A 14,338-nucleotide genomic window follows, 5' to 3' on the forward strand; every position below is an offset into this window, starting at 1 on the left:
GGTGCCCACCTTTCGGTTAGGTCTTGCCGCAGTCGGCTTTACTGTTTCGCAAACTTTTACAAAAAACTACAATAAACAGTATAGTGAAAGCGAGTGGGCTATAAGTCAGCCCCTTTCAGCTATTAGCTTTAATGTGTTTTCCGTGGTGTGCCACGGGCTTGGAAAGATTGTCTACCAAGACCATTGCATTTCGAGGATAGTTACCTTTACCCAGGTGTGCGATTAGGTTTTGATGATGGGGAATTAAGTAGTCCTTTTGTTATATTGCAGATGTGGCATGCAGCTCAGGTCCAAACTCAGTGTGTGTTATTTGACGTATTTACATTCTTGACACATTGACAGTTTACTTCCTGGTTTGAGGCTTTTTGTGTAGGAAGTGTTTGTTGTTCAGATGCCTTAGCCTTCTATAAATGAACCGACGGATGTGCAACTTCTTTTGTTTGCATGCAGACACTGCGGTTTCCTTAAGGGTGCAATAAAATACTGTAGGTTTGCAAAACGTTTTTAAAATGTATTACTTTGTTTTGTATTTCTTCAAAATTCACTGCTTACAATGGAAACACCTTCTGACTCTATTGGTAACTCTTCTTAGAGGGTACAGCTTAACTGTGATAATGCAGCCTAAATTTAAATAAAAAACGCTTCTTATAAAAAGTAAAAAAACTATTTAATTGAAACTAAAAATCAGAAAATTACAAATTATATACACACAGTTTTTGTAAATTAGGGTGATAAGGGCACAAACACCGTAATAGTAAGGCTAAGGTTAGGGAAATGGTTAGATTAAGGTTCAGTGTTATGTAAGGTAGTAAGGGTTAGGGCCTAGGCAAGGATTAGGAACAATATTTCAATTAAGTTTAGGAAAGGTTATGGTTTAATATTAAGATTAAGAATTTTATTAGGAACAAAGGGCCCTAGAGAAATCCCGTCTTCCAAGTGTATGATATCCTATGGCACTTGGAATGCAGCAGATGGATTATCCTTTTAGTTTGTGACAGAGTTTCACATACACCAAACTGTAAGTCAGCCCCAAAGTTTGGTTGTTATAAGAATTATATAAAGGTTAAAAGTCATGCTAAACCAAAGGTTAAGATAAGGCTTGCAATTTAGAAAAGCATACAATGTGTAAGTATTTCGGAAAATATTTTAGAATAACTTGGAAAACATATAAAATCTAATACAATTTTTCAATAAAAATTAGTTCAATCAATTTGAAATCTGATAGTTCCTTTGAAATTAATTTCACACAAAAAGGTTTACTACAAATTGTATCAATCTTAAATGTATTGAGATAACATGACATAAACCCATAATAGGCATCCCGCTGGTATCTGAAAGCCACTGCTACTTGAAATTTACTAAAAGCGACACATAACAGAATTTTTATTTTAAGACGCATGAATAAGAAGGCTTAAATAAATATTTTATTTGTATTTCTAGCAGTAAGTTCCATGGAACAGTGGCCATAGCTGACAGCTGGAAGCATATTTTGTGATATCATAGACAGTCTTTTTTATTTTCCTTTTTAACTATTCGACAGCTCGTTTTCAGTGTAGCACAGCATTAATTCAAACTCGGAAGCATATTAATCATATTATCTTGGGCTAAATCTGATTTACTTATCACATTAAATATTTCTAGATGCACCAAATTTCATTCATTACTTTAATTACTTTTAATTTTATAACTATTGAAAAAAACGCACAGGATCTGTAATAACAATCAGTTAATAAATAATAAAAAGGAAACACTTGCCGAATATTGTCATATAGTCTGATGGTCAGGAGTAATGTGGTTACAGGAGTATCCAATTTTGGGCCATAAGTTAACCTTTTTAGGTGCTCACTGTAAGCTTTCACTACAGCATTTGTTCATTTCATTTAATTTTGAAGAACAATCATGTTAGAAAACAGGACCATATGGGGATCTATTTCAGTAGGAATTATTGGATCCTTTTTTTAAAAACGAAACTAATGCCAGGGACGTCATTATATAGTATATATTTGCAAATCTCCACCAATATTTATACATATACATATATTTATATATATATTCCTGTACATTTACAGACAACGCCTATATACTTATTCAATAAAATAATGGTATCATATGGTCTTCAGATACAAAAGAGTATTTCTTACATTTCCACATCTAGGCAGAGTAAAAGTGTATTTCTACATGCACTTAGAAGTCATAACAAATGCCTTAGATCTCATTTATGTCTGAAACACTTTGAATCCCGTACATTATATCTTGACTGTGGCTTTTGCCTTAGAAATGGGCTTGGACCTTATGCAACTGCAAGCAATCATAGTCTTATCTGGCATGGACATTTCACTAGAGCGGGAAATATGGGCAGTATCTTAAATAAAACAACTGGAAATGAGGGACCACATAGAAACTATTTTTAAAGATTATTTGGTCCAAGTATTTTTGGCATACTGTGGTTTAGGGACGCAGTAGTTGAGAACTTCACATTCCAAATAATAAATGTTTCATCAGTCTATGATTTCACATGGGATTCTGATGCCCACCTCTTTGAGCTCTCGGACGTGTGTTAGTGGGAAATGTGTGGAGGCCTAGGCCAAAGTCCTGAAATACTCCTCAATATCCTGTTGTGTACATGCAATAACCACATGCAACCAAACCATGTTCTGTGGTTGCCCTTTATGTTCAACTACAAAACTGAGGTAGACTTGAAACTGTAGCCATTCTTTACTGGGCATCAAGACACATACAACATGTCTACTTTTTTGTGTCCATGAGCATCCCCCTCATGGCACTAGTTCTGTTGACTGGCCTGTATGCTTAGCAGCTCTTCCTTCCTAGCCATTGCTTTGGGTATTTGACCCCTTGTTGCATTATTCAAGAGTACTTTCCTCCTTACACACACCCACACTCTTTGGCTGATAGCTCTTTGACAGTGTAGTATCGGTTGTGAACATCCAAGAACGAAACGTCATCATCATACGCAAGAGGCCTGCAGCAGGGCCTGGCCCTAATTTTATCTTTCTTGATTTTCTTTTTGCTCCTCATGTTTTTAAGAGACAGATCGTAGTTCCTGAGAGCAGCATCACAAGTTCCTGCACAGTATCGAAATAGGAGGGTCTCGTCCGATTCATATCCCAGTCCTAGTTCGCTGACGCTAACCTCAAGTTCCTTCAGAGAGCAAGGTTTGTGCCGAGCCCGGGCTCGTTTCATCCTGTTCACACCTTTTGGGAAAGAAGGCAGCTCCTCCTCTCCAGAGTTCATTGCTTCTCTGTAGCGCTCCACAAGTGTAGATACGAGTTCTCGGATTTCTCCCTCGGTGTAACTTTCAAACATGGCACTATCTGCAATACAAGGAAAGTAAATGTTTACTCAGTCTAGTAGTGTCATTTATGTCTCAATGCATCCATGAAAACATCAGCTCCAAAGCATTTTTTATGCTCAACAGAAGGTAATGTGTTATTTCTCCAGATAACTAATATGTATATTCAACATTATTCATTTTCCACCTGCCCCCACTAATAAGTATTCTCTGGTTAGGTAGTTCTCTTTCAGCTAAAACTTGGCCATCCCACATTGATTACTCTCAGTCATCGCCAGCCATTCTTAAGTGGCTGAAACCCATCTTGAAATGTGACTTCGTGATCACAGAACAACTGGAAATAATAACAGGCATTTGCAATGCAATGGGTCTCGCATTTGCTCGAGTTAGAGCTATTTATTAGCATTGTAAAATCCTAACCAGACTTTTCTTGCCACATAACTTGAAAATCAAAAGTAAAACAGTTTCACATAAGCGAGCGAATACAAAGTGCCATGGCCGCCATGAGCATCAGCGTGAAGAGACGCAAAAGGAAAAAGAAGTTCGCTCACAGTCAAACTTATAGGCAAAAGTGCAATTGTCCATGTAACGGGGCGATGGCCTAGGCGGTAACAAAACGTCCCCAAGGAGGGACGAACATAAACCATTTACCAATGTCATGAAAGGATTTTAGAAGGGCAAGCCCGCAAACGAGTGATAGTAATGGGCGTGAGGTGGGGGTGGTTAAAAGCCCAAATACATACCAACACGTCAGAAAAGCAGGCATGCGTACTGCTATGCTTGACCTAAAACCAAGTGAATATTATGGATAGTAATTAATATTATGTGTGGAAGGAAAATATATACACCTCTGATAGTAGGGGCCAACTTGTAAAAATTCAGTGTTTGGAGTAAATTACGTTTGTGAAATTCATAAAATATTCAAGGCATACTTGTAGAAAGTGCAAAAAAAATCACGGGTTCCACTGGGTAGTTCTGAAGTTTAGTGGTAAATTCTTAGTTACTCAATTGCAAAATGAGTGAATGCTTCTGGACTACCTTTAGGCTTGCATAATTAGCTAAAGTGGAGCAACTACAGTTTAAATATTTTTGTCTTCTGAGAAAATGTTTATGTATGTGGACAAACCACTTCCTGTATACCAACACCAATTTTGTTTGTGTTCCTGTCTTCGTGACCAGCAGTTTTAATTTTCTTATACATTGAGATAAAGTGACAGTTCTAAAAGACTAATGGATTATTGGACCCGGTGTAAATATGTGGTATTTTTTGCACTACCGCATGGGCCTTTGTGGGTAGAAGGAATATGGCTCGACTTCGAGCCTCTGAGTCCTGGACGTTATTGTAACTGGTTGACATGCTTTATTGGGAATCTTATATTTAACCGCAGAAATGCTGGAGTGTCCTCTGGCTAAGCAGATCATTTCAGGTTTTTGTAAAATGTCTTTATTTATTTTTTGTTACTTTTATCGTGTAAGTATATTGTAGGTAGGATTCTTGATTACAAGTCTGGATCAAGTTCTAATTAGTTTGTTTATCAGAAGAAAAGCGATAGTAATAAAAAAGCTTTTTTAACAGGTTTCCCAATTTAAGTCACATGCTGAAGACCATATGATTCCAGAGTAAATTTGTGCTTCAGTTTCATAAAACTAAACTCAAACCTCTCCCACCATCCATTACAGAAGGCAGGAGGGTCTTAGTGAAGCCATTAATTAGTTATTCTCTTTTGTGCACTAGAATAATTATCTAAATCGTAGGCCTCCAAAACTACTTTATTAGTTTAGACCTCTGCTTGAATATTTAGTACCAAATAAATAGATTTGGAATTATCTACAGAAAAGTAAATCACAGTACTGACTTTATATCACCTATAACCTTTGGAAATCTTTTTAACTTTTAACGTCCACACACATGTTTGAATACTGTGTAGTTTATACACTGCATTATGTGAAAGAAGATGCAACATAGCCTTAATTATAGCAAGTATGTAAAGCTTATAATGAAGTTCCCTAATTGTGTACATTAAGTATACAGACCATTTCAATAGCACTTGCTAAGAATAATGCCATTTCTAGGTCTGCAAATATCTATCAATTTACATTATGGTTGAAAAGCATGATTCTTAGCTAATCTATGTGTAAATATTTCATATTTCCCTCATGTTATTTTGTGTGTTTTGTTTGCAATGTTTTATTGCAGTGTTCAATGCTTTTTTAAATATCTTTTAATGTATGAAATGTATTCTGTTTTATTTGAATTAGATCCCGTAATTATCCAAAACAGAGGTAAGTCAACTGTTGATATGTCCCTAACACATTTTTCCACTCCCGAAATGGACAAAATGGCAATAAATTATAGTAAGTGATTATTTTCCAGTTCTCACTTAATGCAGTAGATAGGTATTGTTTTCTAGGTTTTGATGCATGCATTGGAAAACTTTAAAAAGGTGCTGTGCACATTCTCTGACTAAACATTCCTTGTACCAGGTTAGACAATCATAAGTTGAGCACATACTGTTTTCTGTTGGGTTTGCGTGGATTCATACTCAGATATATTTGATAATATTTATTAATTTATAAATTAATTTATGGAAGGTAGTCATCATCCACATTTCTACGTAAACCTTATTGAAGATTGAAAATTGGCTTCAGGATTGTTTCCCACTTATCCTAGGCATTATTATGGCCAGAAATAAAAGAATAATCATTGTTGGAACTTTGATAAAGTTTTAGTAACTTGTTTAGTAACATATTCATAAGTTGTAGGCTTGAATAGGAAACTTGGTGTAGGTCATTTATTCATTTTTAATTGGTTAATACTCCCAAGATAGTTGTTAGTCTCAGTACCAATTACAATTGTACTGGTCTGCACAATTATTCATTCAATCAATCAAGTGGATTTATATAGCATGACTAATCACCCAAGAGGGTATCCAGGCGCTTTAGGGTCTTGATGGTTCTGGTGACCCAGTCAAACAGCTAGGTCATGAGTTCTCTCTGGAATTCCTGTAGGCGTGGATCATCAGCTTGAACTGGCATCTCTTCAGTATGGGGAGCCAGTGGAGTTTTCTGAGAATGGGGGTGATGTGGGCCCATCTGGGGAGGTTGAGAATGAATCTGGCAGCAGAGTTGTGTACAGTCTGGAGTCTCTGCAGAAGGTCTGGGGTGATCCCAACGTAGAGTGTGCTGCCGTTGTTTAATTAGCTGATGTTTAGGGCCTGAGTGATGATATGCCTGGTGTTCAGGGGGAGCCATTTGAAGACATTTCATAATATGCAAATTGTACAAAAGCAGGCAGAGGCAACTGCGTTAATCTGGGACTTTATGATCAGTTTGCTGTCCATGATTATGCTGAGGTTTCTGGCGTTGGCGGTTGGTTTTGGTAAGGGTCCTAGTTCTGAGGGCCACCAAGAGTCATTCCAAGGGGTGGTAGTGTTGTTGACAAAGATCAGCACTTAGGTTTTGTCTGTGTTGATCTTCAGGCAGTTGTCCTTCATCCAGCTGGCGATGCTCAGCATGCACCTGTGGAAGTTGGGTCTTGTGGTGGTGGAATCTTCCCAGAGCGAGAGGATGAGCTGGGTGTCGTCTGCATAGGATGTGATGTTTAGTCCGCGGGATCTGATGATGCTGGCCAAGGGGTTCATGTAGGTGATGAAGAGGGTGGGGCTGAGGGAGAATCCTTGAGGGACACCGCAGATGATGTCCTTGGGTTTGGAGGAGAATGGAGATATGCAGACTTTCTTCCTTCTGCGGGTGAGGAAGGAGGCGATCCACTTGAGGGCATTTCCTTGGATACCAATATGATTCAATCTTCTGATCAGGGAGTGATGAGATATGGTGTCAAAGGCTGCTGAGAAGTTGAGGAGGATCAGAGCCAGTGTTTCTTCCTGGTTGAGCAAGGCTCTGATGTCATTAGTGGCTGCAATCAAGGCAGTCTCTGTGCTGTGGTTGCTGCAGAATCCATATTGGGAGGTGTCAAGGAGAATATTCTGCTCCAGGTATTTTGTGAGTCGTCAGATGATGGCTTTTTCCAGGACTCTAGCAGAGAAAGGGAGATGGGGCAGTAGCTTTTGATCTTGCTTGGGTCGGCAGATGGTTTCTTGAGGAGTGGTTTGACTTCTGCATGTTTCCAATCTTCAAGAAAGGTGGCCGTGGCAAGTGAGGAGTTTAAAAAGGAAATGGGCTTGTTGCTGATCCTGTGGCTTCTGAGGTTGAAAATGTGGTGCAGGCAGGGATCTGTGGGGGCTTCTGAGTAAAAGGAGTTCGTGATGGTGTTGGTGTCCTTCGGGGTGACTTGGTCCAATGAGGTAAGTAGGTGGTCTGTGTTGATTTTGGTGAGTATGTGAAGATGAAGGAAGTCTGAGGGCTTGGGCTGGGGTTGGAAGTTCTTATAGATTTTAGTGATCTTGTGGAAAAAGTCGACAAGTCTGTTGCATGGTTCTTGGGAGGGGGTGACGCTGTTTTCTGTGGCTGTGGGGTTGGTGAACTCTCTGGCGTTGTTGAAGAGCTCTTTGCTGTGGTTAGAACTGGACGTGATGCAATCAGATAGGGCTTTCCTCTTTGTCTCTCTCAGGAGCCAATGGTAAAGGTTGAGGGAAGTCTTGAAGGTGGTCCTGTCTGAAGTGTCCTTGCTTGGTTGCCATCTTCTTTCCAGTTGCTTACAATGGCATTTTACTGTGCTCAGTTCCTTGGTATACCATCTTGCCTGCTCGGTGGAACTCCCCTGTCTGCTGCTTTAGATGGGAGCAATGATGTTGGCACAGTTGGTGATCCGGAGTTGAAGTTTTTGACAGCTTGGTCCAGGTTTGATGCAGTGTTAAGGCATAATATGTTGAGGGCATGAACCTATTGGCTCTCAGATACTTTGCTCCAGCTGTGGTTGGTAGTGCTAGGACTCTCAGTGGTGGAGGTGCAGGGGCTGGAGATGTTGAATTGTACGAGGGCGTGGTCAGTCCAGGTGAATTCAGTGACATGGCTGTATTTGACCCTGTTGCTGGAAGGTTGAAGATGGGGTCCAGCGTGTGTCCTGCATTGTGGGTGGGGTTGGTGATGCGTTGGGTGAGTCTGATGTTATTAATGCTGTTGAGGAGGCTGTCAGTATTGGTGTTGTTGAGGTGGAAATTCAGCTCTCCAAGAAAAATGTATTCTTTGGAGTCAGTGGTGAGAAGGGCGATGAAGTTGGGGATGACAGTGCAGCAGCTGGGGCATGGTCCAGGTGGCCTATAGGCGAGGGCGTCTTTGATGCTGGGTTTTCCATCTGTTTGGCACTTGAAGTTGAGGTGTTCCATGGTCTGGATGGTGTCTTCTGTTTCGGTGGTGCAGTGGTGTTTTCTTTGTGGATGATGGCGATCCCTCCTCTGGGTTTGTTGGGGTGGTCCCAGTGTGTAATCTTGTATCTGTTGCTGTGGCGATACCAGGAACAGATGCGGGTGTGAGCCAGGTCTCAGTGAAGATGAGTTTGGGGGTGATAGTGATGATGAGGTCTAAGATCTCAGTTGAGTGTTTACAAAGCGAGCGTATGTTGAGGAGGAGGCAGGCAAGTTGTGAAGTAGGTGCATTGTTTTGGTTGGTTCGCGTGGTGGTGGATGGCATGTTGGTGGGCCAACTGATGATTCAGGAGAAGGAGCAGTGGATGCAGGAGAAAGGTCCTGCCATGGATTACGGGGAAGTGCAGCAGCATCCATGGTTCAAGGTTCGGAGCTTAGCAGTCGTGTGGTTGTGTGTGTGGTGTAGGAGAACCAGGAATTCTGGCAGTGGGCATAGTTCAGATGCAGATGGGAGCAGAAGGGTTTGCCTTTGGTGCACCTTTGATGTGCCAGCAGCACGGCCGAGCTGTGGACTCCATTAAGTAGGTCCTGGCAGGAGGGAGGGGTGCTGGTTGGTGGTGGATTGGGCTACCAGGAAGCAGGACACGGGATGTGGTGAAGCAAATGGGAGAAAAAAGAGAGAAATATTGAGGCACAGGCAGGCACAAAAGGGAAAGTCACTAAGGCAAAAGGGAAAGGCACTAAGGCGAAGAAAAAAGGCAAAGGGAAAAGGCACAAAAGGCAAAGACCAGAAGAAGGAAAAAATTAGGCACAAGGAGGGCAAGAGTCTGGCTGTTCGGGGGCTGACAGCAAGAAAGAGAGCTGGACCTGGGATATTGACTCCACAGTATCGACTAAACTATGTTGTCATGGTAAGTCTTTAAACAAGCCCATATTTACTATTCTAACTCCATATCTACTTTCCTTGATGGCATGGTGAAAGTCAATATTGTGAAGATGGCATTGTTGCAGGTCGATGTTAAACTATGAGTATTTTGACTCCTGTCACCACAAATGTGGTTTGTGAAGACTTATCCCTTAAGATTGTTTTTTAATTAAAGGAGCATAACGTATCGATTTAAATTTGCTAGCATGGGGTTTTTCCAAGTCCTAGTTTTGATTTTCTTAGAGTTATGTTTTAAATAGATATTTTGTGAGCCTTCCGCGACTTAAAACACCTTGAAAGTTGGTGACCTGGCAGTCTATAAATCATCATAGCCACCAAAGCTCCTGAGGTCATTATTTGAAGGGGAAATTAATGGTTTATAATTATTGCAGATTCGTGAGTGAGGCTAGGTTTAATTTGAGATTAGGGGCCTGGTTTAGATTTTGGCAGAGGGGTTACTCTGTCACAACGGTGACGGACATCCCACCCGCCGAAGTCTAAATCCCACAGAAAACAATGGGATTTAGATTTTGAATCAGGCCCAATGTTTTTTTATGAATGTAGGAAGGAGTCAATATAAACATGACCACGGACAAGATATGAGAGAAAACTGAGTCACAAACAGTGGAAATGCAAGAGAAGACCTGGCCAAAATTTAACGCCCACTGAAAGATTATTTCACTCATTTGTGCAGACTGGAAAATGGGAACCTAGCTAACTGAAAATAAAACTAATTCAAGGCCAGTGTGCCAGCCCTGCCTATTACTAGCAATTAAAAGCAAATAATGAAAGCAACTTAGGGAGTGATTACCCAAGGGACATGTCATGTGACAACTTGTCATCTATATTCCTCCACTGAGGAAGTACATTGGACTTGTTGCATTGGACTTGTTGCAATGCTACGGTATCAGAAAAAAGTTGCACAAATATCGCCTGAGAGAAATGTTGTGTCCTACAAAATATCACCCATTAAAGTTAATAATAGAAAATTTCCACCCAATGAGCCAATATTTTGCTAATTATATATATGATATTGCTTTCAGGCAATCTTTATTCAATGTGTACTGTCTTTTGATCCAATTCCTGCTGCACCCCTTCAACTGTTACCCACAGCAGTATCCTAATTCCTGGCAAACCGTGTCTCTGTGGGATAGTTCCACATAACTGGTCTTCTGATATATTTTACAATGTTCATCTCATCAGCATCCTATTTTTCACAGTCCAGCCCGAACTGCTAGGCCAGGTCTTCTCTGGACTGGAAACAAGCATCCTGGGACCGGTTTCGGGGTTTCACCCCTAATCAGCCAGGCTAGCTTGAATCCAGTGGCATGGGAAGCACGGGACCCACGTCTGGGCATACCCTTCCCACTTAGGGCGACAAAGCAAAAACAACAAGTGATGGACGGAATGCTGAACATTGTCAAACATTCACCCCCAGTACAGTGATCTGGGTCTAAATCCATCGTTTTTTTGCTGCCCATGCCATTCCAGTTTAATTAAGCACTGACGAGCAACCTTTACCATGGTCACAGGTGATAAAACAGCGCTGCTCCAGCTCTTCAACTATTTAAGACATCAGTCATCCCAAAACTGCAGCAGAGATGGTGCCTTACTTAAGCACTTATGTTGCTCATTTCATGTGATGGATCCCCATGCGTACTGGATGTAGTTTCACTTTTCTGTACTCCGCTTAAACTGCACATTATTTGTAGGTAGAAGAAACGCACATTTATGTATCCTTGGTCATATTGTGTGACATCACCTGTCAATTATTACTTATTAAACTGCCTTCTTTTTATTTTACTGAGCGCATAATGCAGGGGAGAGAGAAGGGTCCTGGCTCGTTTTTGGCTTGTTCTTTAATTGGGCTGAAGAGCCGGGCTGGAGCTAGACCTCTACCATAGCTAGATTTGTGCCCATTACAAACCAGTTCCTCAGTGACAGCATTTAGCAGAGGCATAGCTGGGGTACATGCGTGCGCATTATGGGCCCAGGTCTGGTGCCTACAAGGTGACCCGGTGAGCTGAATTTGCTGGCAAAGTCATGGTTTTTCACCCTCTGTCATGGGAAATTTTGATACATTTACCAGAGATCCTGGATTTCAGACAGAGTCACCTGGCCAGAGATGGAGGCCAAAGTTGACGTGTCCCACCGCAGGATTAATGAGTATTCTCTAGCCTAAAGCAATTTAGTTAACACAGATTTTACTAAATGTAAAGTTTGCATTTGACCCCCTCCCACCTTTAATCTCTCATTGTTTGTGTCTGCATCACCGCAGTCCTCCTTCTATGTTTGTGGAATGTCCTGGTTTTTGCTTTTCAAGGTCTGGGCATCCTAAGTGCATACCAGTTTCTCATATGGAAGTACTCTCCGAACCCTAGCATCTGACAACACTTTGCACTGCATTAATGTCCTGTATATGTTATCAGAAGAAAATAAACATTTCCCTTTATAGTCTACACACCACAGGGCCCTCCTGCGTCTCCTTATTGACAGGCTTCACCCAGTACCAGGAACAGGAAAACCAGAGCATACAAACATTTTCAGTGAGGAAAACTTCTTATCCTCTGTGATTTCAACACCAAACTCACTATAATGAAGTGGGTAATGTCATGTAGCATAATGTATTGTAATGTTTAAGGTGACCTTGTCAGCTTAATGCAGACATCTACCTTAGATGTTCCAAAAGCACAGATGAGTTTCTCTCTATTTAGGGTTCTTTTGTGCATATAAGCAAGTCATTTAACTTTGATATACTATCATTTATTTAAGGGTGTAGGTGTTATCATTAAAATGTAATGTAATCTAATTTGATAAACCTTAATGTAAATTAATGGCTAAGATAGTTTGTTTATTTATTTATCATTATTTCATTTTAAATTAATTAGGATTAGCATTGGGATTAATTCAAGGATTTTTGCATTTATCTAAATTTGATTTCAATTAACTATTTGTCAAGGTTAGTATTAGAATTAGGTTATGGATCACTAACGGTGATTAAAATTAAGTATGGATTAAGGTTAGTATTAAAGTTAGTTTGCAGATAATTATTGATAATTAATGTAAATCCATGTCATTGGGATGAATTAGGAGATGGGTTTAAGATTAGCATAAGGGTTTCATAAAGGCTAGTAAATGCATTTAGTTTTGTGCTTGGGGTGTAATTACGGTATGGGCTTCCTTACTTAAATACTTAAATATCAAGACATGAATTTGCTTAAAATTTTTACTTTCATCTGAAAGAAGTATCTCCGTGTAGTTTTGCAGTGGTGTGTTGAAGTAGTGGTAGAGCGCATAGAAAACATTCCAAGATGGCGTAGCGTGTGAGTTCTGAGATGGTGGACTTGAAGGTAGAAACATATAACGTAAAAAGCTACACGGGTGTCTGCATCATCCCTCAGCGCTTATGGAAGGTGTGTGGAAAGAAGATGGAATACGAAGCACAGACTTCCTGCTGTCCAGTGGAGATGCAAATGCTGCGGCGTGACTGTATTTAAACAACCGGTACCACTTAGAGGCCAGAAAACAAGAGTACGAGCAGAAAGAGGTTGAATGGAGGGAAAATTGCATGGAATGTAAGTGCATTTCTAAAGTGAAACATACTGATTAAGGGTATTTGGTCCAGGACAGCGCCACTGGAATTGTGGGATTTTGCAGCTGCAGCATTTTCAGCAGAATAAAAGATTGCCACATTTTCCGCATAATCCCTGAGGCATAGTCTTCTGATTTTAACAAAAATGTTTCTAGTTCTGACTGATAAAAAAAAATACTGAAAATGCAGCAACAAGCGTTGCTGCGCAGTGGAGAGTCCTTCAAAAGGTTGTCTGGTCATCTTTCTGTGTTTATTGCTAAATCTGATTGTGGTGAAACCTTTGTCCAGATAGTGTTAAGATATGTAAAAATGACGAAACAAGAGGTAATATTATCTCAAAACTGGCAGCATTATGCCACATAATTTGCCTTTTTTGCTGCATAATTTAGTAAACCCTGCTGCATAATTTGGTGCTCTTTTGCCACATAATTCCAGTGGCCATAGTCTAGGCAGAGATAGTGAACCAGAACCAGCGGGTCGCTTCCAGCGCAAAACAGTCTTCAGGACCATGACAAGTTTTAAAATGGAGATAATAGATTCATACAAATGGTGACTTTTCTTCTCCATAAAACTTTAGTTGATGGTATTTCTTGAGCCCACGAGCTACCTGATGGAAAAAGTGTGGAATTGCCGCATCTGGATCAAAGAAGCATCGGAAGAACACGTACAGTAAAATAATAAATCCTGCAAAGACTACAGGTAGAGGCACCCTAGGGATGCAAATGTGTTGGAAGGAAAGGAGAGGCCTTTTGAAGGACTTTAAGTTGAAAGAAACAGGCCGAAATGACCACACTGATCTGGCTCTGTAGGGAAGGGTTGATGGAAGAGGTGCGGATGCCTGACACACACTGCCACCTCCCTCATATTCTGGAATTCCCATGAACTCCAACTTATTTCTGCTGGTTCAGCTGGCAGCATGTGGGGCTTTGGATAGCTGGATATATATGTTCAGCCAAGAAAAAGTGCAATTTGACTGGTTAAAATGCACAACGAAAGCAATCGACAGACCCCATTGGACACAATAAACCACTTCTAAAATATAACCACTTTCGGGTGGACTTTCCACAATGAGTGTTTGCGTAGGAGAAGGTATTTGCAACTGGTGAACTGGAATTTTGGTGCAGTGGAGTGCAGAAGTGGTAGAGAACAATGAGAAATTTGGGGCAAGGCCAAAAAAGTTTAAAGAGCAAAAAATGATAATTTTTTACTTCAAGTAACCCATAGCTTGTCTTAGCTCTAAAAACTCC

At 40.5% G+C, this 14,338-nt stretch overlaps 1 protein-coding gene across 2 annotated transcripts in view; it reads right to left on the reverse strand.

The window, feature by feature from the left end:
- Positions 1–633: 633 nt before the first annotated feature.
- NRTN (neurturin) overlaps positions 634–14,338 on the reverse strand; it is a 134,293-nt gene continuing 120,588 nt past the window's right edge. Inside the window, exon 3 of one of the 2 annotated variants that reach the window (XM_069217104.1) lies at positions 634–3,332. In XM_069217104.1, coding sequence (XP_069073205.1) covers positions 2,884–3,332 — 449 coding nt within the window. In that variant the 3' untranslated portion in view covers positions 634–2,883. The remainder of the gene's footprint in view (positions 3,333–14,338) is intronic. The other variant, XM_069217103.1, reaches the window with a different exon arrangement.

This window comes from Pleurodeles waltl, chromosome 12, assembly GCF_031143425.1.
Source record: "Pleurodeles waltl isolate 20211129_DDA chromosome 12, aPleWal1.hap1.20221129, whole genome shotgun sequence".
NCBI lineage: Eukaryota > Metazoa > Chordata > Amphibia > Caudata > Salamandridae > Pleurodeles > Pleurodeles waltl.